General features: G+C 45.4%; 2 protein-coding genes across 11 annotated transcripts in view; both read right to left on the reverse strand.

Moving 5' to 3' along the window:
- The window catches only part of LOC115100859 (protein argonaute-1), a 37398-nt gene extending 29303 nt beyond the window's left edge, over positions 1–8095 (reverse strand). For 3 of the 7 annotated variants that reach the window (XR_003859200.1, XM_029619860.1, XM_029619858.1), the window contains exons 1-4: positions 7989–8095; positions 3093–3276; positions 1813–1933; positions 685–890 (exon numbers count right to left, since the gene is read on the reverse strand). Coding sequence is in view for 6 of the 7 variants with exons in the window: in XM_029619860.1 (XP_029475720.1) it covers positions 685–890; positions 1813–1933; positions 3093–3276; positions 7989–8013 (536 nt within the window). In the remaining variant the exon portion in view is untranslated. Of the gene's footprint in view, positions 1–684; positions 891–1812; positions 1934–3092; positions 3277–4621; positions 4837–6174; positions 6308–7988 lie in introns of those variants that run through there. The other 4 variants (XM_029619859.1, XM_029619863.1, XM_029619862.1 and 1 more) reach the window with 3 other exon arrangements.
- Positions 8096–12234: 4139 nt separating this feature from the next.
- LOC115100841 (protein argonaute-4) overlaps positions 12235–26787 on the reverse strand; it is a 35281-nt gene continuing 20728 nt past the window's right edge. For all 4 annotated transcript variants that reach the window (XM_029619807.1, XM_029619806.1, XM_029619810.1 and 1 more), the window contains exons 10-18: positions 26446–26574; positions 25932–26065; positions 19209–19393; positions 18142–18301; positions 17253–17568; positions 16991–17125; positions 16377–16478; positions 14818–15017; positions 12235–14391 (exon numbers count right to left, since the gene is read on the reverse strand). In XM_029619807.1, the coding sequence (XP_029475667.1) occupies positions 14283–14391; positions 14818–15017; positions 16377–16478; positions 16991–17125; positions 17253–17568; positions 18142–18301; positions 19209–19393; positions 25932–26065; positions 26446–26574 (1470 nt within the window). In that variant the 3' untranslated portion in view covers positions 12235–14282. The remainder of the gene's footprint in view (positions 14392–14817; positions 15018–16376; positions 16479–16990; positions 17126–17252; positions 17569–18141; positions 18302–19208; positions 19394–25931; positions 26066–26445; positions 26575–26787) is intronic.

A 26787-nucleotide genomic window follows, 5' to 3' on the forward strand; every position in this document is an offset into this window, starting at 1 on the left:
CTCCCACTCCCGCGATCCCTGGTTCCCTCTCTCACTGCTCCCCACCCCCAGACCCCTCACTCACCGGCTCCTAACAGGGGGAAGAGGAGGGCAGCCTTGCAGTGTCTCCACCTCCCTCCCCTGCCAGGGCCCAAACATCATGAGGTGCGGCTGGGGAGAAGGCACCTGAGGCACTGCAAGGTCCTCTTCCTCCTCTGCCTCGTTTGGCTGATAGGAGCTGCTGGGGGGGGGGGGGTAGACTGTGCTGTCCACTGCCACCAATACGTCTCTTCCAGCGGGGGCTCAACCTCCACAGAGAAAGAGAGAACGAGTGGGGTGGGGACAGAGCCGGAGGGGTAAAGGGAGCGAGGGGACAGAGCTCAAATTTGCATTCCTGCAACTTTCCTCATTATCTGCAGGGGGCACAGCAGGTTAAGAGGGGGTGCCCTCAAAGTTTCTCTCTGTCTCCATCTGCTGGAAGGGAGGCAAAACCCAGCAGCCTGGATACCTTTTTTTTCACTCCTAAAAAAAATAGCTGTGAAGAATTAAAGAAACGTATTAGGAAAAAAATGAAAGATGGAGCAAGAACAGACAAAGAGAGGAAGGAAAGAAAACGGAAGAGGCGGGAAAGCAGCGAGCACTGCTGCCTTCAGATCTACCTCTCTGCCCCTTCGCCAACTGCGCGCCCTGCGAGACGGTCATTACCTCATTGATGCCAGGTGCCTCATGGCAACATCCAAAGCCTGGACAGAGTCAAGTGGGACTAGTATCCGCCCGCTCACCAGTGCCTCGTGCAACATCCGCCAGCTGACTATCGCCATCCATTTAATCGAGACCTTAAATATCCTGTCTTTCCCCTCTCCGGGAATCGTCACCTCAAAATCAACCTGCGGGGGAGCGAGATCTTCAATCTGAGGTCAGTCAGAAGGGGAGGGGACATGAGAATCACCATCCTGGAGGGGTGAGCTGTCACATCCTTAAATTTACAATCAAATGCTTCATGCAGAACATGACAAAAATCTGTGATGTTTGCCCGGCTTCCCCCCACTGCTTCACGTAATCACAATTGTGGTAACTCATCCTGCCATCCACAAGGCTGAAACACTATAACCTTTCTTACGGTTCATTTTCTGTGCCCAAATATTATAATTTTAAAGTAGTTCCCACTTCACTAGGTTAATGCTGATTGCCACCCCACTGATAACTCAGCTAAAAAAATCATCAAAAGAACATAAGTAGTGCCACAGTGTGTCAGATCTATGGTCCATGAAGCCCAGCATCCTGTCTCCCCCGGTGGCCAGTCCAGATCGCTCATAAGTAACCAACAAATGCTCGTGGGGAGACCTTCCCTACTCTTTACTCCCAGCTCCTGGCAGTAAGAGGCAGCATTCTGCAAGCCTACTTGGCTAATTAGTGTTAATTGGCCTGTCTTCCAGAAACTTGCCCACATTTTGTTTAGATCCAGCTATACTACTGGGCTTGACAACATCTTCCAGCAAAGTCTCAGGTCAAGCATTGATAGTCGTATCCTGTGGCCCAGAACACAAAGCTGCTCCTTCTCCAACCAGTGCCAGAGAATGTTCAGGCACTGCTCGCAGCCCATGAGGCATGAAACAGTGCTTGGAGCTGTGTGTAAAACTATGCAGAACATATTGCCCTGGCACTGCAGCGAGAAGTTTCCTTATCTTGCATGACTGTTCAGAAGCCCCTCTGCATTGCCTGCCCCTGGCATCCTTCACCAGAAGTTAGAATACATCCCTTGCACCCCCAGGCAGAGAAATCCTGTTTGCTTCAACTAGTTTAATACTTCCTAGAGCACAGGTGCTGCCTTACCCGCTCATGGCCGATGGGAAGGGCAGTGACTGTGTAAATGTTCTTCTTCCCGTCATACACTGGTTTTCTGTCGCCAAAGATCTGTGGTTTGAAATGTTGCACCATGTATTCCACAACCTCCCTAAAGATGAGAAGAAAATGTGACAGGAAACCACGCCGCTGGCTTCTTATCCTTCTGAGAGTTTGCACACAGGCTCACTCTGCAGTGACCTCACTGTAACGTAGGGACACGAGCACGCAGGTGTAGTCCTGGCTTACAGTGGGCGATGCAGCAGCAGGAGGAAAAGCCTTTCAGGGTTCGACAGAAACCATCGTGATGGCTACTGTGCCCCACAATCTGTCCAACGAGAAGGTCGGAAGCGAGGCAGCAAGCTGAGGGGATGGGGTCAGGGGCTCTCATCTCTCTCTATGTATCGCTGCATCATGTGGCAGCCGGCCAACAAATTGGGGGGGGGGGGAGAAACCAACCCACAGTAGTTGCCACTCATTCACCCTTCTTGCACAAAGCAGACACATGCGAGTGTGCATGAGGGTGAGCGGGCACACCTATACGGTACCAAGACAGGGAACGAAAGAACAGGAATTAATTGGGCCAGACAGCAATGCCTCCTCTCCATCCTCCTGCTGTTTCTATGACAACAGATACTGATACAAGGCAGCGATTCCACAACTGGTGCTACCACAGGCGATGGGAGAACAAAATGTGTACCTTAGCTGGCTCTAGCCAAACAACACTCAGACAATTCAGAGGGACAGACCAGATGGGTGTTAGGGTCCTTGTCTGGCGTCAAATTCTGTTTCTAAGGATGGATGCTGCCAAAAAATTGTCTGAACAGGCGTCTCTTGGCACAAGCAAGAAGAAACCAGACAAAAACTTAGAGACCGACAGGAGCAGCGATCGAGAACTCAGAATCAAGTTGGGGGGGTGGGGGGGGGGAGCGTTTTTTGAGGTTTATTGTTTAAGAGCAGGAGAGGCACTGGTGCAAGGAATAAGTGAGGTCTTGCTCTTGAGAGACTGCAGCAACACAGGGTTTCACAGCCAAGCTGCCCTCCCAGGAGCGTCACGCCGCAGGAGTCTTTCAGAGGTTTCTGATGAACGCGAGATCAAGCCCCCTCCCCCCAAAAAAAACAAAACAACAAAACTGCTTCACCAGCTAAAAATTCAGGTATGGGACCAGGACGAGGCCTGGAGATCACACAACTTCAGGTGTGGAAGCGTCGTCATCAACGTCACAAACTTACAACCCCACCCGGTGTTTACACCCAGCCACACGCCTTACCTGTTGACCCTGCGTGGACACTTGTCCGGCTTGATATCCACTTCATAGTGGTACACGTCAACTTTGGGAATGTCTACTTCAAAGTAGTTGGCAAGGAGTTTGATGGGCTTGCCAATGGTTCCTATCCCGGGCCGACGTGGTGCCTGGAAAACCTGCTGCAGCGGTGGCAGGTAAGTGCTGGCGGCTGAGGCAGGGAAGAGAACACCCAAGCGTCAGGAGAGCCACAAATACACAGACTCACTTGCTCCTAAATTCACTGCTTGCTCTCAGGGGGCCGATGCAATATCATGTGCGAAAAAATGTGCTTCCAAACTGGGCACAAGTTTTTTTCAAAGCAGGTGTATCCACCTCCTCTGGGTGCTTGATGCAATAATCAAATGAGCTGCCGTGCTAAGGAGGACGCCACCAGGGATAAATTGTGCATGGCATCGGGTGCCCAGGAGACGTGGCTCTGTCTATGGGTTACGAAAACGGATGCTCAATTTACGAGCGTCCGTTTTATCCCGCGGCAGATAATTTACCAGCACAATATACACGCATAATATACATGGCCTGGAGCATGTGTGTTGTGGGTATATATTGTGCGCCCCGAATTTTTTTTCCCCCATCAGACCAAAAGGCAGTTTTTGTTTTTTTTAGTTCAGCCCTTGTCGCACGGCAAAACTTTACAGCAGCTCCTGGACAGGCATTAAATTTGATGGGTTGAAAAGTGTGCACTGGGCGCACGCGATTTTTTGTATCAGGGGTAATAGCTAATAGCCTCATTCACTTGACATTTACATGTGGTGAGTGCTATTAGCTACTCCTTTATTTGCATAGGCTGATCCCCTTATTGCCTCGGAGGTTAGTCCAGCGCGTCCAAAACACGCATCCAACCACTCGTTAGCCTGTGCACACTTTATTACATCGGCCCCCTCGGTGTCTTAATCCTTTCCTAAGGCTACCATAACATGTTAAACTGACCCAAAAAATAGATATTGTAAATTTTATGCCTAAGGTTACAAACTCAGCGACAGAGCCAGGACCAGAGCTCAGTCCTCAGCCCGTTACAATCGTCCCCGCCCTCCTCCAAACTTCTCTCGCTCTCGTGTAGCACTGATACCTTGTATAATGACGTCACAGACTGACAGAGCCCGACCAAAAAAAAAAAAATATTCAGCAATAAAAACATAGCAGCAGCACTTAAAGCGCCCTCTGTCCTCATTTTCCATTGGTCCAGGGGTCATTTCTGCTTTACTTTAATCCATTTTTAGATTTCAATGATTATCATTGATTGAAAAACAAGTGGGAGAATCCAAAGGCACCAGGAATTTACAAGTCAGCCTTCTACACACAAATCACTTGGCACATAAAACCATTTTTTTTATTTGATCTCTGATTTAATTTAAATCATCACTAGCCTCATAGGCTTGGCAGGGATTTGTTTACGCTGCTGCTGCATCACAGTTTAAGCTGACACACCTTTCCCTATGAGCTTTATTGGGCACATCAGTTTCCTACCTGGTAAACTATAGCTTGGGGTTATTTACCTGCTGAAACACCTCAAATAGTTATGCAATGGCATCCCTGCTGCTCAGAAAAGGGAACCAGGGCACCAGCAGCTCACGTTTTACAAAATCCAGGATGCACAGAGGAAGCTGTTTTACGAGAGAAGGGGCCCCGAGTTGTGTCCAAGACTGGGCTTTCTGAAGGAGACTTTATGTGGAACTGCTGTGCTCAGGAAATGTATTCAGGTTTTGCCTCCAGTAGCAGGAACCCATGCCTGAAAGTTATGAGGAAAGTAAGAAGAGCAAAAAGGCCCACACGGGCACGAGTTTTCATGCTAATTTAAGGGGCAATGTTCATAAGAAAGGTGGATGCCTAGTGCAAGTAACCAAATTCTGCCCTTAAGCCCGTCAACAGGAAAATACTTCCTAGGGCACCAAAGAATTTGGAGATCCTGTTAAAACGAGTGAAGAATAAAGGGTGTAAACTCTAGGGATAAAAAAAAAGCTACCCCGACTCACAGATGTTTTTTCAGGAGACTAAGATGACCAAGCTGCAAGTCTCTTAGCCTGTAAAAAGGTTTGCACAGAAGGGAACGCATATTTCTGGTACCTGTATTGGTCTCCGAGAGACGTGGAACTGGAGACCACGAGACCTTTTAAAAGAGCAGCATAAAGAGACGCTGGACTACCTGCGCTTTGAGACCTCACGTCTTCAGCTGGGGAAATCTCAAAAGCTCAAGTGCTCCAACACCTTTTCTTGTTCATGTAACAGAAAGGTATCGCAAAGGCCTAGAGAGATTCAAGATGGGAAAGTTGGACAAAAGGCTCATTTCTAGTCTTCCCCCCCCCCCCCCCAAACCATCACTTGCGCAGGAACACCGAGGGGATTCTGAACCACAGCTTTGGCAGATGCTGGAGGCCGCCACGTGTCCTTTCTTAGCACGACACTGGAAGTTTGGGGCCAGCGAGGGTGCAAGAAGGCAGCAAGCGAAGCCTGGGGGGGGGGGGGGGAGGAGTTTTCCTTTTTGTTGATTCAATCTGCCTGGAAACAGGGGACCCACATACCTCTGCTCTCCATGGCAAAGCTTCATAAACACCCACTTTGTCATGTAAATGTGACCAGCTGGGCAGAAGGGCCAGAGAGGCCCATGGTTTGGCGGAGCACAATGTATTCAGTGAGCGGTGTAAAATCCAGCTGCCATTATAAATTCAGCAGGCCGGTGCAAGAAAGCATAGGACTTTCACACACAAAAGCTGTCGGGCCCAGGGCATATTAAGACAGAAGTGAAACACAACAAAACAAAAAAAAACCTCCAACACCACAACCTAGCAAAGAAAGAGACTTCTGAAGAAGGGCCTCGTGATCCTGAAAGTTAATGTACTACAACAAAATCTTTGGATTATTCTGACATTGCTCCAATAAATGGAATCACAGCTCTCAGATCATCCAAAGTAGGAAAAGCCCACTTACGATACTCTTCCCCCATTGTATAATACAGCAGTAACAAGAAAGGCATTGGGGAGAGGCAGGGAAGGGGTACCCACATACAGGAATAATTTTTATCTAAAGAAATACAAGACCATATAAAGCTTACCATAACCCAATGCAGACTGCTATCACTGTTTGTGTTCAGGCACACTTTAATCACACATGGCTATCTCCATTAATGTATTCCATCAGAAATATTAATTGGTTTCACATGCTCATGTTTTATCCCAATACAAGGACTCTTGGAAGCTGGACCAACACATTTTACTGAAGATAATGCTGCCAGTTGTAAAAGTTCATATACAGCATCTTGTCTGGATACATTTATCTGAAGATCACTATCACAATCTGCAAAAAAATCATGCTTTTTCTTCAGGTTCAAGACAGGTACCAGAAGGAAACATGGGAATAAAACTATTCAATTGTGCCCCATAAACTCAAACTGAAATGGTGTCTCTTATAGAACTGAAATTTCAAACCAATGGACATTTACAAACCTACCCTTATTTGTTAATAAAGTTTTGTATTATGTTAATGTGTACATAGCCTGGAGTAATCTGCTCCATGATTCCCTCCTCTATTTTTGGTAATGTTTTATATTTCTAGGATATCATCCTGCAAACTGTACTTCAGGTGTTAACTTTGTTGTAAATGTTTCAAAATGCTGTTCTAGAAACAAGACATAATTGAAAACTTCTCAAAACAAAGTAATATAACCACAAAAGGACAGACATTAATACTCCAACATTCACACATCACTATTGACTTGCATTCTTTTCTCCTTGTCCCCTCTTACAAAGAAAAACCCTGTGAAGTGGGGCTCTACAACTTTCTGTGCCTGCCAGCCTTTTCATGGATTGTCTGTATGTTTTTCAGTGTCTTCATATAATCCCTATATATGTACAGCTTCATAAATGATCTAACACGGAGCTGCAGTTTCTATCCAAAATAATTTGTTGTGCAGAACGGATTAACCATTTGGGTCTTTATCTGCTGTCATTTGCTATGTGAGTATAACAATTTAAACTGCAAAAGGGGGATTGAATTAGCATAAGTTTGAACCTACCATGCGTTCAATAAACACACATTTTCAGCGCAATTAAAATCCCAAACGGGTCCCAGGTTCATCATGTTTACCTTTAGACCACTTCAATGCAATATTCAGCAGCAAACCTACAATTAGCTCAAAAGCCCTTGGAAAGCTCAGCAATGGAAGGCACTGGGATAAAGCACTTCTCATTCAAAGGCCTGAACCCACTATTTGTCAGTATGGCCAATGATTTCCTGATTATTTCACTGGCTTGCAGTAGTGTCTTAGCTTACTCCTGACATTGGCTGCACTACTGGGCCTGAAAACTGAAATATTAGGCTCTAGTTGAATTGCTGCAGCAGTGTCTTGTATGGCCTGGGCAGCCAGCAGTAAAGAACAGGAAGCTATAACTGGAAATGCCGGCACACAGCACAGGTAAGAGAAGTCCGCGCATTGAAACCCTCCTGACAGCACCGAGTGTCACAAGCAGCAGAGCTGCAACCCATGCACAGAGCCCAGGACGAGCTCTGCTCCTCGCACGTCAGATAGGTTATTAACCTGCCACTGGGGCGCTCCGGTCCACCTTGCCTAGAGAGCTGCACGTTCAACCCACACATCTTTCCAATAAGCGCAGAGCTTCCATTTAAAACCACTTCGTTTTCGCTTCAAAAGTTGCGACACCAAAACAGCTCGGCCCTGCCCACTGCCTCGGCCGAGGATGCGGACGGCAACCCAGGGCAATGCTTTACTAGCCCGCATGGGCCACTTGCACGGAACGAGGGAAGAAAGGGGCCACCACTCTGCTAGCCGCACTGCCGTCCAATGCAGCGAGCCAGAGCGCGCTGCCCACCGACCGCCGCTGGAGCAGCCGGGCCGCGCGGTCCCCCTACCTGCTGCGGAGGCTCCCGCTTCCATCCCATAGACGCGGCGGGGCGGAGGGCGCTCGTGCAGCCGGCGGGCTCTCCTCCCTGTGCTCGGCGCGGGGCAGCGCGCAGCCGCCCCGGCGCACCAATCAGGAGGCAGCGAGGCGCGCGGCGGCCAAGAGCGGCGGCCGGGGGGAGCGCGGCCAGGCGCGGGCTCTGCCACAGCGCCCCCTGCCGCAGCTTCGGTTTAGCTCCTGCGCAAGGGGCTCTTTTTACGCTGCTCTACCACCTGCAAGCACAGCAGCGAGCGCCGGCCCGAAAGGCAACAAGAATGGAAAGAAACCGAGAATCACACAAGGCCCTGTTATAGATGCAGGTGGCATATGCAATCTCCCCCCCCACCAACCCATCTAAAAAACTGGGGACATAAGCAAAACTCCCTTATAGAGAAAAGCTAAACAGATTAGGAAAAGGGATGCGACTGAAACTTAACGCACGATGCGTTGAATGGAATAAATAGGAACGGTTATGTAGTAAGGATGTGCATTCATTTGTTCTGTTGCTAGGGTTCCGCACCTACTTTGCCAACTTTCTAGTACATGTGAAAAAAAATATATATTAGCCGTGTACTTTAACTGAATTTTGCAAGCGTCCGATTTTTTTTTTTTTTTGCATGTACCAGACAGTGAGTGAAGTACACTCACAGCAGAAACGAATGGTCGGCTTTATTTACCCTTTCAGAACTGGAGGACGACGAGACACTCCATGAAACCAGCAAAGGGTAGGATTTTGTCACGCAGGGCCCACTCCACCTATAGAATCCCTCATGAAGGATTGGGTCAAGGCAACTCCAAACTCTCAAAAGAGTTGGACAAGTTCTTGAAGGAAGAGTCCATAAAAGTTATTAGGCAGGCAGATTGTACAAGAAACAGGTCAACTAATGGGGGTCCTACTGGTACTTAGAAGCAGACAGCATCCTGCCTCATATTAAGAAACAGCTGTTTTATTATTAGCAACAGGTCTTGTTTATGGATTGTGATCAAACATTAGTGACGCCACTTCAGTTTATGAATTAATGTATGCTAGACAAAGCACCCTGCACAGGCAGAACTCCATCAAGCTCACTGTTTCCATCCCAAAATGGAAATTTCTCTTACAGTTCAGTTCCAAGGATAGGTAGTCTAGGGAAAGCCACTGCTAGTTTGACTTTCTCCAGCTCTGCTGTACTAATAGCTGTCCATATCCTTTGCAAACAGATTCTCTAGCTTGACTGCATGCTAAATGATAAAAGTACTTTCTAGGATTAGTTTTAAATCTGTTGGTTATTAGTTTCAGGGATTATGCCCTTGTTTTAAATATTATTTGAAAAGGTAAACAGGACCTATCCCACTCAAGATTTTATAAACTTTTGTAATGCCTTTAAGCAATCAGTCATACTTCTCAGCTGAGAAAGTCTTAAGCTGTGTAGCCTCATCCCAGGGAAGCCATTCCATTCATCACTGTCCTTATCCGCTCCACCCTTTCTGGTTTTGCTATGCATGCTCACATGATTAAAGACCATTTTTCTTTTCAGATCATTGCTGTTTTATGACTTATGCGATGTAGTGACAAATTCATTGGAAAAAATTTTGTTGTATACAAAACATTTTAGCAAAAGTCTTCAAAAAACATTTAAATTACTATTCATAGTTGAATAGAGTAAATAAATATTCACCATAAAAGCACATTCATACACTCAAGCATACTATTAATTTTTCTTTTTAGAGAATCTCTATAATAGTTTTTCAAGAATTTGAAAATGAATTTTTATTGGAATATTTTCCATAGTGTGGATACATTTGGGTGATTCTGTGGAGGAAACTTTTGAGGATCTATGTATTATGCGCCCCTGAAGAAGCTGATTGCACAGCAAAACATGTTGGGAGTATGAATTTGTGAATTTGAACTACAGAAGAAATACAATACAATGGTGTAAAGAGGGAGTGGAACAACTATTATATAGATTCTCTAAAAAGAAAATTTTTAATAGTATGCTTGAGTGTATGAATGTGTGTTTATGGTGAATATTTGTTATTTACTCTATGTATTCAACTATGACTAGTAATTAAATGTTTTTTGAAGACTTTTGCTAAAATGTTTTGTATACAACACAAATTTTTTCCAATGAATTTATATGTCACTACATATGATATGTTGTATTAGAGTGTATGATATATTCTTTATACATTTGCCATTTTTTGTAATCTTATAGATGTTTTATGACTAGCAGCAGACACTAGCTGAGGATTTCAATGTATTGTTTGAGAGAGAGAGAGAGAGAGAGAGAGAGAGAGAGAGAGAGAGAGAGAGAGAGAGAGAGAGAGAGAGAGAGAGAGAGAGAGATAGCGAGAGAGAGAGAGAGAGAGAGAGAGAGAGCGAGAGAGAGAGAGAGAGAGAGAGAGAGAGAGAGAGAGAGAGAGAGAGAGAGAGACACTAAATTCTAGGGAACAGAGACTGTCTTTTCACAGTATATATGTTTGGACAGCTTATCCTGTTACCAAACCACTCCCTTCCATTTCCTATTCAGTTAGGCAAGCTACTCTCATTCTCTATTTTATGGAAGACAGACAAGACCAACTTTTGCATAATAATGCCAATAATGCATTTATTTTATTTCTTTTTGACATGAACACAATTTCCCTGCAGGCTAAAGAAAAAAAAAAACACATAAAAAAGATTTACAGTCAGCATCTCATCCTAACAGAGTGCCAAGTCACCCTTAAATAGCTTAAAAAATGTGAAGGTAGGGATGGTGGGGAAAGGAGACATGTACCTCGTATTGCTATAGACAGATGTCCAGTCCATAGTTAATAAAATACCATTTATAAACATTACACATCTAACAGTATAAGAACAAAAAAGTTACATCAAAAAGTCAAACAAATGCATTTTTATTTTAAACACCATGAACATAGAAATTACTTACTATGGAAATATTGATAGCAAAAAAGGGAAATTTAAAATAGTTAATATGATATTACAAGATTCTCGTCCTCACATTTCACAAGAAAAAAAAAAACAAACCCCCATAATTTGTACTGATGCAGAGCAGGAAAGGAGGGCTGCAGCCTGTGGAGCAGGGGTAGATCACCCGAGTGCCAGAAATAATAAAAAGTGCTGACTGCAAGCTGCTCCAAGAAGCTCCCTGGCAGCTGTTTCAAAGAACCACTCAAAAAGCACCGCCAGCTCGGGGGCAGAGAATTCCCCTCCCACACATGGGCTAGGAAGCCACTAGCTAAGAGCAGATGTTCGCTAATGCTGGGGAAGAATTCACTTAACCTCCTCCCCACTTGGAGTGACTTGACAGGGTCCCAAGGTGAACCCCTGCTCTGAAGCACAGGAGGGCAGCTTAGGAGGCAAATTCTATCAAACACTGGCTTGGTCTTGGAGCAGAAAGGGGGCCCCTCCTTTACAGGGAACCAAAAGGCTTTTATTGCAACATCTGCAAGCAACAAAATCAAAATTTGGAGGCTTGAGATATATATATATTTTTTAATTGGAGTCCTCCAGAATCCAACAATTTTCTTCTCATCTAAATGGAAATGAGATATAAGCCTTCCCCAGTATGAAAAGCATGTGAACCTGTATACCATAATATTACATATCCTTTGGCTGTAGCTACAGCTATTAAAAATGTCGATAAAAAAATCACTTACCATGCTGACATCTAAAAAAGGTTTATTTCAGAGCTTATCCAGAAACTTATTCCCGCTCCTGACAAAGAAGCCAGAAGGGAGAGACCTGGCGTTTTAGAATACTAACATCCCTAAACCATTTCCCCTTGCGATTAGGGAAACGCACTGACCCTTTGCTACATATAAAATATTCAATCACAAAACAAAATTTTAAACCGCACTTGATAAGCTAATAAAAATCCAGACACTTAGATCTAGTCCTATAAAATGCACACCATCCCGATGATTGACACATGCATGGCATTTCAGCCAGCCTGGAAGAGGGACTCCATGTCACTAAACAGAAGAGCTTCCAAAATAAAGCCTGAATACATAACAGTGCTGCTGCAGCTCAAATCCTGCAGTTTATACATAAAGTCAACGCCTTCCTCCATGCTGAAACTCCTCAATCCCAGCTTTCCGGGCTTACTCCTGTCTTCTCAAAACCAAATTCAGCTCTCAAGAGTATTGTATTCCTATGAAAAAAAAAAAGCCTGGGATATTCCCCCTCCAAGACAGACTTGTATAGAGAAGATGTCTGCTATGCTTCCCCCCCCCCCCCCCCCCCCCCCCCATGGTCTGAAAAGCAGATGGCAAGCAGGTAAAATGCAGGTGTCTCTTTCTGCTGATAAACTGCATTAGAAGCTCTTGGCACTTTATAAGTGACCATCCACTGGTTAAAGACACAACATGATTAATTGGGGTGGCACTTACTACATGACACTGCATTCTCGCCAATGAAACACTTTAACCAAACTGCTAGGACAACATGGACCTCCAAATTCAAGTTCTACATGTTGGGTCAGTCACAGGCAAGGTAACTTTACAAAATGGTTCCTTTGAAATTTTATCCCTGAACAAATACTTAATGCAAGCAGCACTCAAGTGGCTCTACCCAGACATCTCCACTACCCAAATGAGGTATATATATATTTTTTTTTCTTTTTTAATTGTACAATCTACAAAAAGGAAAATTCATTGCTTATATTTTAAACCACACAAGCACAATATCCTTCCACCAAAAAACAAAAAAATTATTCAAGAGGATTAATTCTTTGAAGTCTGCAGTTGTGAAGTCTGCTTTCTGCTGAAATTCCAACACAAGACAGCTCTTAGCATTGGTCAAATCCTAATCCTCAACTTATGTACAAGTTTCTGGGTTTTTTTTTTACTTCAGATTGCTAGGGAACAGAAGGTCTTAATATTGCTGAGTGATTTGGGGGCAGGTGTGGTTTTAGCCAAGCTTTGGATGCACCCTCTCACCCCTGACAGACTCAGACTGCTAATATTGCCAAATAAGAAGAGCTATCAGGATTTAAGGACCACAGATTAAGTTGTGTTAAACACAAAATTCCAGTCTCAATGCACCAATATTTAGGCATCTCAAAGACTCCCGTTTCTTTTTAAAAGCCCAAGCCTTAAAAAAAAAAAAAATGGCAGGACAAATCTCCTCTAAAGGATACATGTTCTGTAAGCAAACTGTGTGAATAACCCATATCCCCAGGAGAAAAAACAATTACAGTTTATTAAAATGCTGGTACAAGTTTTAAGATCACTATTAACCACAAATCACAAGATAAATATATTATATTTCAAACATACAAGACTGGATCACTTTCTTCCTACATAAATTCCCACTTTCTAAGTATCAACATACCTTTCAGGCTGAAATGCTTTATTGCTCAAGCCACAAAGTTACCTCCAACTAAGTTCACACTCCATTAGATTATCAAATCACAGCAGCATTCAATGGGCAAAATGGTTTGTCATTTTCTAAGCTTGGAAAAATACACAAAAAAGGTCCATTTTGTTCTACAGAAGGAAGAATTTTCATTTTTAAATAAACCATGGCAGTATTACTCTTCAGGCTCCAAGTTAATTTTAAAAATCTGTTTGTCGTCAGCAAGCAGTTTGTTACACAAAATTTCACAGAAAAAAAAATTTAAAAAACCCCAAACATTAAAAACAAACAAAAAAAAAAAACCAAAAGGAAAAACCCACACAACCCTTTTAAGAATCTGCAGTATAGTGCAATCACGTCACAGTCTCCAGTCACAAGTCTGGAGAGATCCAGAACAGCTGCAATGCTTCGGAAGGGTAGGCCGTAGCAGAAGGTATTTACAGTAAAAGTCTAAAAATGCCATTAAAAATTATGGCCCCACACCAACAGAACAGATGAATTTCTACATATGTATAATTTCAAGACAACAGGGATGTCTTGCTGAAGGGTCTGGAAGGCAAGGGGAAAAAAAAAAAAAGCAACCCACAAAATACATAGCTAAGAGAACAAATTCTGCAAACTGTTCTCACTGTGTATGAGCGGCCTTCGTGTTTGAGGTAAAAATTCAGTCAAGCCGCCAGGAAACCAGTCTTTACAATTTTGTTTATGCAACATAAAATAAAATGGCTCATTTGAATTAAAGACAGACTAATGCGTAGGTTCAGTCCAACTTTCCAAAAACTGCTGGTAGGACACTGTCAGATGACAGCTCGGCCCCCAAATGTTTTTTTTGTTTTCAGAAAATGTACAATTCAGGGATTCAGGCCTGCGGGATATAAAAATTCTGTCCCTTTGTATCTGTAGGTCAGACTGGTTTTTGCAACGGTCTCAGGCAAAATACATGGTGTGCTGGGTGTCATGGTGAATCTGCACAGCTTTGGCAAGAGCCTGCGGGTCCCGGCCGTTGCTCTGTCCGGAAACATGGCTACCTTCAGCACTAGAAGAGAAAGTCAGGCCGTGAATACCTTCCTCCCACTGCAAATGTGCTGGCTTTGTGGACTCTGGGAATGTTTACATTGCTTATCCATTTTGTTCCTCTTCAAGAATCTCAGACCATGCTCCGCAACAGAAAGTAGAAACTTTGTGCAAGTGCACACAGCCTGACCTTACGTATTTGAAAATTAAGGGACGCAATGTTAATCAGAGCTTGCATCCTGCTCCTGGCACTGGCTGCTTAGCATGTGTAGCATGCTTTATCCTATCAACCCTCCAAGTCATGGTTTAGCAAAACACTGAACTCAAGGTGCCATCCCTAATATTTATGAATTATGAAGTTTGTTTTCTAGGCCTGGGACACAAATGTAATTGAAAGAAGTCTGGCCAACTGGACTAACAGGAGTCAGCAAGATTCTCCAGCTCTTACCTGTCATGATCCTTGTCCACCAGATGATACCGCGCTCTGAAGGCCACCAGCCTGGCATAATATGCAGGGGCAGGAATGGAAACAGAGCGTGTGCAGCGCACGTATGTGTGACACAATTGGTAAGTCAGCAACTGGAGCTCATCTGCTGTGAAACAGTTGTCATCCCATAACACCTGATAGTGAGAGGGCCGGCTGGTCCCCTGCATGAAGAGATTTTATGTTCCTCAGGTTAAAAAATTGCTTACAAATATAAAATGCACTTACATGAGAAAACATGCACCAGTCCTGACTGTTTTGCACACCAAAATTCAACTCTCTCCCTGCTTTACACTCAAAATCTAAGGAGCCAAGAGAATACTGTATAGGAAGTCCTTGCAATTGGTGCATCTTAACATAATGATGACAAAGACCAAATGGTCCAGTGTGCCCAGCAAGTTTCTTATGGTAGCAACTGCTGCTCCGTGCCAGTTACCCCCATGTTTCTGTATTTGGCCCTATTCAAATCCAGTCTAAAAAAAATTCACCTTACAAGACTGCTTGAAATTCTAAGCACTTCCCAAATACTCATTTATGTATGTTTGTCTTTACTAGACTAGGCTCCATGAAGCAGGGACTGTTTGCACAGCATTGCTTATGCCTTGTAGTGCTTTAGAAAATGGTAACAGTAGGAGAAAGTTTTTGACATGACAATTTTCAGAATTGTTTTTCCCCATGATCAGAAAGACATCAGCTGTCTGCACCTCCTGTACGGTGAGTGGCAGGGACTAGTTCTTGGATTCAATCCCACCCTGCAGTGCTGGAAAACTAAACGTCTATCAGGAACACAGCATAACATATGCGCAAAACATCTGAACTTGCACATGGCAAGTCCTGCCTGCATTAAGAACATAAGAAAATGCCATACTGGGTCAGACCAAGGGTCCATGAAGCCCAGCATCCTGTTTCCAACAGTGACCAATCCAGGCCATAAGAACCTGGCAAGTACCCAAAAACTAAGTCTATTCCATGTAACCATTGCTAATGGCAGTGGCTATTCTCTAAGTGAACTTAATAGCAGGTAATGGACTTCTCCTCTAAGAACTTATCCAATCCTTTTTTAAACACAGCTATACTAACTGCACTACCCACATCCTCTGGCAACAAATTCCAGAGTTTAATTGTGCATTGAGTAAAAAATAACTTTCTCCGATTAGTTTTAAATGTGCCCCATGCTAACTTCATGGAGTGCCCCCTAGTCTTTCTACTATCCGAAAGAGTAAATAACCGATTCACATCTACCCGTTCTAGACCTCTCATGATTTTAAACACCTCTATCATATCCCCCCTCAGCCGTCTCTTCTCCAAGCTGAAAAGTCCTAACCTCTTCAGCCTTTCCTCATAGGGGAGTTGTTCCATCCCCTTATCATTTTGGTTGCCCTTCTCTGTACCTTCTCCATCGCAATTATATCTTTGAGATGCGGCGACTAGAATTGTACACAGTATTCAAGGTGCATGGCAAAGCCAAGTTACATTTTATTCCCTGCAAGAACGAAGCCTACATATCCAGGGGTGCACATTACCTGAATCCCGGCATGGCTGCAGAGGTAAAAATCAAACTCCGATGGATGAGTGATTGTGCTGTCCACCGTAGTCCCTGCAGGTACGTTCCCACTCTTTCCCACCTTCACATTTACACGTAGGAAGCAGAGTTACTACATTATGCCACAGCAAACAACTCATTGGGCTGGTGCCAACATATCTGAACCCCAAAATCTTCCAAAAGTTGACCCCATTCACTGAAGCTTACAGTTCTTTGCAGCAGAGCATGCAGTCTAGGATCAGTGGCCCATACTGGACCTTCTAAGCATTGAGGAGCAGATCTGAGCCGCACCTGCATCTCCACTCTAAGCAGGTATATGGGCATGTGGTGGGCCTTTGAGAGACAACTTCATTTTCAGGTTCTATTTTATTTTTTCTCCAAAATTTCAGTTTTCATTGCAACAAGAACAAAAATTTACCTGGAAAAAGGAGTCATTCCCCCCCCCCCACACACACTCCTGTTTTTGTTCTTATTGTAATACTGATACATTCCTGGGAAATATAAGAACTAAGGTCCCCAAAAATAACCACATTCTTGTGCTACACCTTTGTGAGCTCAGATTCTGGTTTGTGGCTAAATACACCGACTGCTTACCCTCTCCGTTTTGTCAGCACAGAAGAGCCTGGTGTGATGCCTTTTCTGTACAACAATATAAGTTATTCCTGGTCTATAATCTTCTTCCAAACTGATACAGGCCTTCCGAATTGCCATTAATTCAGGCCATGCTACCTAGAGTACAATTACAAAAATCAGCTATTACCATCTGCATTGATAATTACTGTACATCTGGCTGAGCTCCAGCATGCATGTCCGTCCTGTAACTAGCATAGCAAAGTTGGCTTGGAACAGCACCCACCTGCTTCATCTGTCCCTCTGACACGCCCCCTCTATAGTAGATGATGCGTGTGGGCTTGAAGCGTGTGGACTTGTAGAACTGGATGAGTAGCTCTCGTACCATGTTGGTGAGGTCCTGGATAACTTCTTGACTGTACAGCAGTTCCTGGGTGTTCTCCTGCCGGGATGTCTGCACACGCACTGTAGCGCAGTAGCGGCTTGGGTGCCCATCCATGCTGCCTACCACAGCAGCAATGGATGGCTTCTTCCCATCCCCTGCAGGCGGATGGGTGACATCTGCGCCTAAGAAGATCACCGGCTGTTGGAACACAGAGGGCCTGGGTGGAGTGGGGGAAAAATTATTTCAGAAAGATGTTTAAATGCCCATTCACTCTATGCCACTGAAGTAAAACAAGAGAACCTGAAAATTAAATATATCATCCAGAAAATAAGAAATCTGTTTCATGCAGGTCATAAAAATAGGCTTTTGAAACTGGGGCAACAATGCAGAAGTCTCCCATTTCCTGCCATGCTATTCCAGCTACTGTCTTAGGCAGCTCGGGCACCGCAGTCACAGCACTGGACCTTAAAGATGGGCGCTGTCCCCTCAGAGCATTAGCTTTGAGGACAGCAGCAGTTACCTCATGCAAAGTGCACGTCAGGTGTAGAAAGATTACACAGCAAGCAAGTGGCACTCTAGCAAGAGGACCTGCTGCAGACTCCAAAACAGGCGACAAAGCAGAGCAAGAATGTGCCCAAACAGAAGAGAGAAAGGTAAATGTGTAATTGGGCAAGAGCAGTAAATTGAGAAGTCTTGTGAAAGCAGTGAGCTCCCCAAAGTTTTGCAATGGTAAAATCACTTCCAAGACAGTTACAGAAAGGAACACAGGAGAGCGGCTAAGTCAAGTTACCTCTGGTGGGGTACGAGGACATTGTTGATTCCCCCAAGCTTGGCATTGATCTTGAGGCAGAGGTTGGAGAGGGTCTGGGGGGACGTTTTTACCACGTTCTTCACCTGAACACACTGTGTGGCCATTCCAAGAAGCGTGTCCCCTACGCGCTTCACCTCCGCTGTAAAGAAGTCAGCAGCTTAGGTCCCAATTCACAGCTGAATTCATTTCTGTACCAACCCCTACGCTGCATCATCTACCCAAAATTGATTTATTCAGTGCAACAGTAGGGCTGAAGCTAGCAGAACTCTGCTGGTGGCATAATACTGCACTGCTGGGGAGCCCTCCCCTTTAGTCTGTCAGACAGATTTGCTTCCAATATTCTCTGTACACCTGCACTTTACCATTTCTCTCTTATTCCATCACTTGAATAAGACTACAATACGTAATGCTAGCATTGGCAGACAGTCCATGCCCTAGTTACAAGCCTAAGGGATTCTATTCTGACTGAAGTCTAGTTGGACATAACCAAAGATTCTCATTCCAAATGCTACCTGCTCTCTGGAACGTACGCCATCCTTGAATACCCATAGGATTTCTCATCACTATGCAATTTATTCACATTTCTAATAAAAAAAAAAATCACTTGCCTAACCCTAGTACTCGAGGCATGCTACAATCTCAACATAAAACTACAATTCTAAAATACACATTTGCAGAAATCACTCATTCCAAAGCTACATACAGAGAATAGTTGTCACCTTACATATTTACAAACCACTCCTTATCCAGCTACCATCCCACCACTTGCTTTAAACCACCTGGTTATACCTCCATTTTCATAAGGCATATTCATATTTTAAAATACTTAAACCATAATACTTGTAAAGGGATCAGGTGGATGCAACTCAGATGCTGTCAAAGTATTTTTAAAAGTTAGGACATTTATCACATTTTGTATAAAGACAGCAAATGTATTGAAATTGCTGTTGTACATCGTGTTACTCTGATCAGTGCCACTACCTTGACAGAAGAAAGGAAGTCAAGTTCACAAAAAAAAAAAAAAAAAAAAAAGGGCACCTCCATACCATACACAGGTGTCTTCCCTGGCAGGATAACCACTATCAGCTGTAGGCCGACATAGGTGAGCTTCAAGTGCTTGAACATGGGCTCCACGCTGTCTGCGCCCTGCGCGTATTTACAGAAACACGGCTGGCCCTGGATCGGCATCCCCGCATCTTTAGAAATCTTACGCAGCTGGTCTGTGAAGCTCCTGTTTGAATGTTATACGATAAAAAGATGCCATAAGTTTAGCTGGGACCCTCTTACTCTGTATTGTGAATGTGATTTTACCTTTTAGAAAAATGTGCACAAGTTACTCCAGTTATACACGGCTGTTTGCAGGAAACCAGAAGTCCCCTGATCTTGGAGTGCAGACATTTTTTTACTTAAATCTTACAACATGAAGGGGGGGAATCAGTTCTTACCTGCTCATTTTTGTTCCTGAAGTACCACAGATCAGTCCAGATGAGTGGGTTTATGCACCCCTACCAGCAGATGGAGCCACTGCTACATAACTGAGTGCGCCACCTGCAGTCCCTCAGTATTGACCTGTACCCAATCCAAGATGTCTACTTTAATAAACCCTGAACAGAGACAAAGTTGGAGCCCCCTGCAAACTAGGCCCCCTTGACCTAACAAAACATACCAACTATGGAGAATTTTCATCACTGACGAAATCAAATGTTAGCTCAATCAGCTTAGCCATCTCCAGAAGTGAGGAAGTCTTTCGTCAGAAGCTATCATCTCCTTTAACCAGCAAGCAATTGTGCCTTTGGAAGCCTTATTTCCCTTCTTTGCTCCACTGAACAAGACAGATGATCCGATCTCTGAAAAGGATGAGTCACCTTGAGACATCGCAAAAGGATATGACGCACATCCGTCTCCATCTGTTAGCAGGGGAGCACATAACCCACTGGTCCTGAGTCCATCTGGCTACACACTAGGAAAATGAAGTTCTCTAGCCATCAAATAATCGGCTGTCAAGCTTGAAAAGGCAGGAAGCTCTACCACCTGATTAAAGTGAAAGGAGGAAACTACCTTCGGCAAAAAGGACAGAACTGTTCATAAAGAGGATTCCATTGTCCGAAAAACGGAGAAAAGGATCCCTACACAACACTTGCAGCTCAAATTCACCTAGCCGAACAGATAGATTTAACCCTGAAGACTGTTTTTGTGGTGGTTTTCAATGACGCCCTTCACATTGGCCCAAAAAGGGGGCGCACACAGCACCCGAAGAACCAAATTCAAATTCTGCGCCAGACAGATCTTCCACACCAGAGGACGCATATGTTTTGCCCCTCAAAAAATGAGCCACATCAGGATGAGATGCCAGCAGCTTTCTCTGAATCCTGCTGTGCAGAGAACCCAAACCTGCTACCTGGACCTGAAGGAGTTACTGTGTTTCCCCAATAATAAGCCCTAGCTTGATTTTCAGGATTTTTGGAGTAGGGCTTGAAATGTAAGCCCTACTCCAAAAATAAGCCCTACTCATAGGTGTACCAGCACGGTGCATTTGCACCTCAAAGACTTACCAAAAGTCTCTTGGGGAGACTCCTGGGACCCCTGCTGGACCACCAGTGAATTTTGGGAGGGGGGGTTGTTTTTACAACCTCCTGTCTGCCGCCCCCCCCCCCCCCCCCGGGTTTCGGGCTTCGTTTCGGGGGCAAACTAAATAAAATCGTCCCGAACTGCAGGAAAACAAAATTTCCCATGGCAGGCCGATAACTAAGGACAAACCAAAAGGTTCGGCCGAAAATTTAATCTGATTAGTGAATGAAAAAGGAGGCGTGCTTAGCCTTGTCCTCATTCACCAATCATGGAAAAAAAAAAAAAAAACGACATCCCTGAAAATAAGCCCTAACCTTTTTTTCAGAGCAAAAATTAAATATAAGACCTGTCTTATTATTGGAGAAACACTGTATACACTGGCCCCTTAGATAACCCACACTGCAGAAGTTCCAAGATCTGCGGGGCGTCCACCTCTTAAGGGCTGCACTCCATTCAGCAAACAAACTCTTCACATACGGACATAAGCCATTGACATGGGAGGCCTCCTTGCCTGAAGCAAAGTTGCAATCTCCGGCTCAGAATATTCCTTCAAACGGAACTGCTGCCTCAAAATCCAAGCCGCTAGACAGAAGCGATCCTCCTGAACTGAAGATACCGGTCCCTGACGAAGTAACTCAGAGCCAAGCGAACAGGTCCGTCTACCGCAAGATGCAGAAGGTCCACAAACCGCAGCTGCCACCAGAATCACTCTGCCTGGATGAGTGCCAATGCACCGCAGCAACTGTCCTACGAGTGGCCTCGGAGGAAACATGCACAGCAGGAGGTGCGTCGGCCACGGCTGAACGAGAGCATCCATTCCCTCTAATCCGACCTCATGTCTGCGACTGAAAAAAGCCATCAGTTTTTGCATTTCCTGGAGTCATGAGGTCTATCACTGGTTCGCTCCACCTTGCTTGCAGCAAGGCTGAGGCTTCCAACAACTCCAATCCCCTGAATCCGGACCATCTGCTGAGAAGTCCGCTTGCATGTTATTCACTCCGGTCACATGGGAAGCAGCTAGTCTCTCCAGATGTTTCTCCGCCCACAGGAACAGCTTCTGATTTTCCAACGCCACTAGAAGACTATGTTCCCCTCTGATGATGTATGTTCGCTTCCATCGTCTGAGAATACTTTCACTGATTTGCCCTGAATGAGTGGAAGAAACAAAAAGGCCTTGCGCACTGCTCTGGTTTCTAGTCTATTGATCAACCAAGCTGCTCCTCTGACAACCACTGACCCTGGGCTGATTTCCCCAGGCAAAATGTCCCCCATCCACAGAGGCTGGCATCTGTGGTTTCCAGATCCATTCCCTTCGAGATTATGCCACGACAGCCACGAGAGACTGGATCTGCATCCTCCGGCAATGGTAATAAGAAGCTGAAATTCCTCTGACAGCGGATTCCATTGGGATAACGGAGCCCCCAGTAAAGACCGCATGTGAGCAAATGCCCATGGCACTAAATCCAGTGTAGAAGCCACGGACCCCAGGACCTGCAAGTAATCCCAGACCCTGGGCACCGCCATGCTCTACAACCAAAGCACCTGACACTGCAGCTTGAACACCCAGATACTCTAAGGACTGAGTCTGCTTCAAATGACTCTGCTGGGTGACTAACCTTGCAGAGAACGCCCCCAGAAGCTAGAGCACCCGCTGGACTGAGCGACTTCGCTCAAATGAGCCAATCGTCCAGGTAGGGGGGTACCAAGACACCTCCTTCCTGAGAGCTGCCGCCACTACCACCACTTTTGTGAATGTGCATGGCGCACAAAGGGAAGAGCTTGAAACTGGAAATGATCTCCCAGAAACAGTTGATGCTCGGATTGAATAGGGATATGAAGATGGGCCTCTGACAGGTCCAGGGACGCTAAAGACTCCCCTTTGTGCACTGCTGCAATCACTGTGCGCAGCGTCTCCATCTGAAACCGTGGCACCTGGAGGGCAGTATTCACCTTTGGCAGGTCGAGAATGGGTCGAAAGGTCCCTTCTTTCTTTGGCACCATGAAGTACACTAAATACCTACCCTGCCCCTTCTCCTGAGAAGGCACCAGAACAATGGCGTGTAGAAGCTGCAAGTGCTGAAGCATGTCCTGTACTGCCTCCTGCTTGCTCTGGGAGATGCAGCAACAGACTACCAAGATGTCCCTGAGCAGCCGAAAAAATTCTAATGCATAACTATCTTGCCACCTCCAGGACCCACTGATCTGATGTTATTTTGGTTCACTCCTCGTTAGAGAAAAAAAAAAAAGCACCTCCCCATAGCCTCCTGAGAGGACTGGACCCTCCGACCTTACTTCCCATTCCCTCCTTGGATCCACCGTCCCTGGGGGACCTGCGCTGATTCCAAAAGGGCTTCTGCCTGCTCGAAGTCTCCTAGCCTCTTGAAAAATGGGCTCGTCGTCCCATTTATAGGCAGGCAGGTGGTGATAGCGGCCCGGGGTGCTTTGGCATACTCGTGGAAAGAGCCGCAAGTCCCGAAGCTAGATACGGTGACACAAAGGTTACAGAAAATACATTATTTGAATCACTTAACCGCGGTAAGACATAAATGGACACAAATTTGAGAAACTGTGGGCGCCTTATGAGGAACTCCACAACACAGAATATAGATATTAAGGAGCCCTTAGTAGTGAGTTTTGTGCAGAAATGAGAGGTAATGCTTAGTATACTTGCATTCAGCCTTAGACTATGCGTCTATCTACATCATGTTAAAGAAGGTCATGGGGGGGATGGGAAATCGCTGGTATAAATGTTCTACACAGAGATCATTTGGTGCACAGCAAATTAATCCTAGTTTTGTACAATAGATGAATGTAACTTTCTTTGGATATGCAGTTGTTAACATAAATACATATAATAAATGCTATGTTCTGCTATGATAAGTTATGATATATTCTACATGTTCCAACAATGCATCTGTTGTGTTTTCAACACCTGTTTTGATAACTAAAATAAAAATTACAAAAAAAAAAAAAAGAAAGAAAAATGGGCTCGTGGCGGAAGGGAATTTAGGACCCTTTCTGTCTTCAGGCAACTTATTGCCTTTCAACTCTCCCTGCTTCACGAGCTTCTCCAAATCCTCCCTGAAGAGGAACTTCCTCCTGAAAGGGAGGTTCGACAGCTGGGCCTGCACACCACCAAGACCATGTTGAACAGAGCATCAGCCACATAGGCCACTCCAGCTTCTAATCGGGCTGCTTGCCCTGCTTCAGATGTCATTCCTGAACACTTGCCTTCTGCACCAAGGACAAACAGGCTCTCTGCATCAAACATCCGCACTCCGCTGCTCAAAGGGCCAAAGCTGAGACTTCAAAAAGCTGCTTGAACAAAATCTCTAGCTTCTATCCTGGAGATCCTTGACAGCCACTGCTCCCATCACTGGGATGGTAGTCTTCTTAGTAACCGCCGAAACTGCTGCATCCACCTTGGGAATTTTCCATAACTCCTAGATCTGTTCCTGCAATGGATATTTCCCCATAGCTCTTGCGACCTTCAGGCCCCTATTGGGAGATTCCCACTCCCTATCCACCAACATTTCCCATTACTGAAGCAGGTGAAGTGGTAGAGGGTCCCCGCAATCCCTACAGTAGCAGATTCACTCCTTCCTTGTCAGTCTTCCTGGATGTCTTTGATACTGAGCTCCTCTAGTACCTGGAGAATCAATGGACCCAGTTCCTCTCTGGAACAGCCAGACCACACACTCAGGTCATCACCTTCCGCGACCCAATCACCTCCGGATCCTTCATGGGATCCACCAAGACTCCCAATGGATCTCAATCCAGGTTCTGTCTTGGATCTCCCCAAGACAATAACAGGGTCTTTGTCCAGTGCCACCAGACCCCCTTGGAGCTGCTCAGGATCATCCGAAGAATCGCCCTCCTCTGGGGTTCACCCAAGACCCAGCATCTGCAGGATTCCTGCCGACTCCACAGGCCCTCTGGGCCGACTGGGACTTCCTAGGTAAAAGCATCTTCGCCCCTAACACATTCCGGGCTAAATAAGCCTTATGAAGGAGAAAGCACAAAACCCGTGGAAAAGGCCTCCAGGTCTGAGGAGGAAGAGTCCTGATTGACTCCCTCCCGAGCCCCACCCTGTCCCCTGCCACCAGCAGGGTCCTTTCCTATCAGAAAAAGTGTGGGAGGGGAATCCCGGGGTGCAGAAATGGCAGCCTGCACTTCTGCATGTGCTGCCAAAATGGCCACCAGCTCCTCTGACCCCTGCCTGCACTTTCACAGCTCCCCAGGGGTCCCGCCAATGTCCCAGCCCCTCCGAAGTGCAACTGCGGCAAAACAAGGCCACATCAAGGCAAGAGTGCCTCAGCCCACAGCAGAGTCTGCCACACTGCACGGGAGCCGGCATGTCGGGGCAGTCGGGCCTGCACACATGGTCAGGCCTAAAAATAAACGCAGCAGCAGCAGTAATCACACTGATCGCTGTCCAGGTGCTGAAATACAGCACTACCTGACCCCGATAAAGGCAGGCAATTCAGCCCACTCCCTCCTGCTTGCCTCCTGGCAGAGAAAAAAAAAAACCTTTCCTGTTCCTCAGGCCTGCAGCCTACTGTAGCCTCCCAGTCTGGTTTTTTTTTGTAAAGAAACAGGGCCTAAAGAAAAAACGGGAGGAAAAGACTACCTGCTGAGGAACCAGGCACACAGAGGGGGAGAGGGAACCGGAGCCCCTGGATATCTACCCCTAGTGCCAAAAAAGGGCAGAGTCCTGACAGGGATTGCCACCCCCCTCCCCTGCTCTACCCGAGGGATGGCCCACAAAGGAACCTAACATTCTTCTGATCCTCTTCTAATTTTAAAACACCTCCAGACTGCAGGTTTGCACCTCTACCATCTGCTGGAGACCGAGAAATACTGAGGGACTGCAGGTTGTGCACACTGTTATGTAGCAGTGCCTCAAAGATTTGTTCTCTGCCTCCATCTGCGGATAGGGATGCATAAACCCACTTGTATGGACTGATCCGGGGTACAAACAGGAACTGAAGATACTAGTGCTTCATAAATTCAGTCAAGGGGTGAGAAAACATGCTTGTAATGTCTGCATGCTGAAACTTCAGTGCCTGCTTTAGCTGGTTAGATTCTGAAGCGTAAGGGAGGTGTAACCCCTCTAAGATAAGACACTGCCACAATGTACAGGAGAAGTGTTGATTTATCATATATTACACAGCAGAGAGGTGCAGCACATAGATACTCACTTTAACAAGTCTTCTCTGCATTGTTTCTGAGGGGCAAAGCAAGCAACAGCCCAAACTTTGATCTCAATGCCAGCATAAAACTGTTTCCCTCGCATGTCCCAGACACCCTGGTTTGGAGTAGCTACAGTCTTGTTCTAGTGATAGGGGAAAAAAAAAATAATCTGAAAAACGTCTGCATTCATAAAGGCCAAAAAGTGGGTTACAATATCCATACAATACTTCCTAAACTGTGGGACATCCAAAAGACGGATATTAAGCTATTATAAAAGGGAAGGCTTAACTGGGCAGTATGCTGCAGTGCCACCTAAACCACAACCAGTTGCTTAAATGAGTAGGAAGGGCAGGCTCAGACTGCCAGCCAGATGTGCAAGCACATTTACCACACAAACAGCTTGGATTGCAATACTCACTACAGGTAAAACAAGACAAGTCTCCGGCTGGCGAGCTACGAGGGAGACTGCAGTGAAGTTTAGTTTATGAAAAATGATCGAATAGAGAAGATTCAGGGACTTACCCTGCCACCATACTGTAACATGGGGGCTGGCAGCACTCTGCCTGTCAGCTCTGTCATTTCGTTGTGCACAACAATGCCAAACTCTTTTAGATAAGGGTCAGGGCCTCCTACCATACTATTACTTTTCACCTGCACAGGAAAACAAACAGATTTACAAGACTTAAAATCTGTCACTAGATTAACCCCAAGTGAAGAGAAAGACACAGACTTTATAGGGCTCCGCCTGATACTCTATATATGGACCATTGTAAGAGGGCACTTTCATTCGGGGTGAGTTTTCAGGAGGGTGGTGTTAGGCACATTCAGAGGAATCCATTGTAAAATTGACCTCGTTAAAGAATT

This window comes from Rhinatrema bivittatum, chromosome 11, assembly GCF_901001135.1.
Source record: "Rhinatrema bivittatum chromosome 11, aRhiBiv1.1, whole genome shotgun sequence".
NCBI lineage: Eukaryota > Metazoa > Chordata > Amphibia > Gymnophiona > Rhinatrematidae > Rhinatrema > Rhinatrema bivittatum.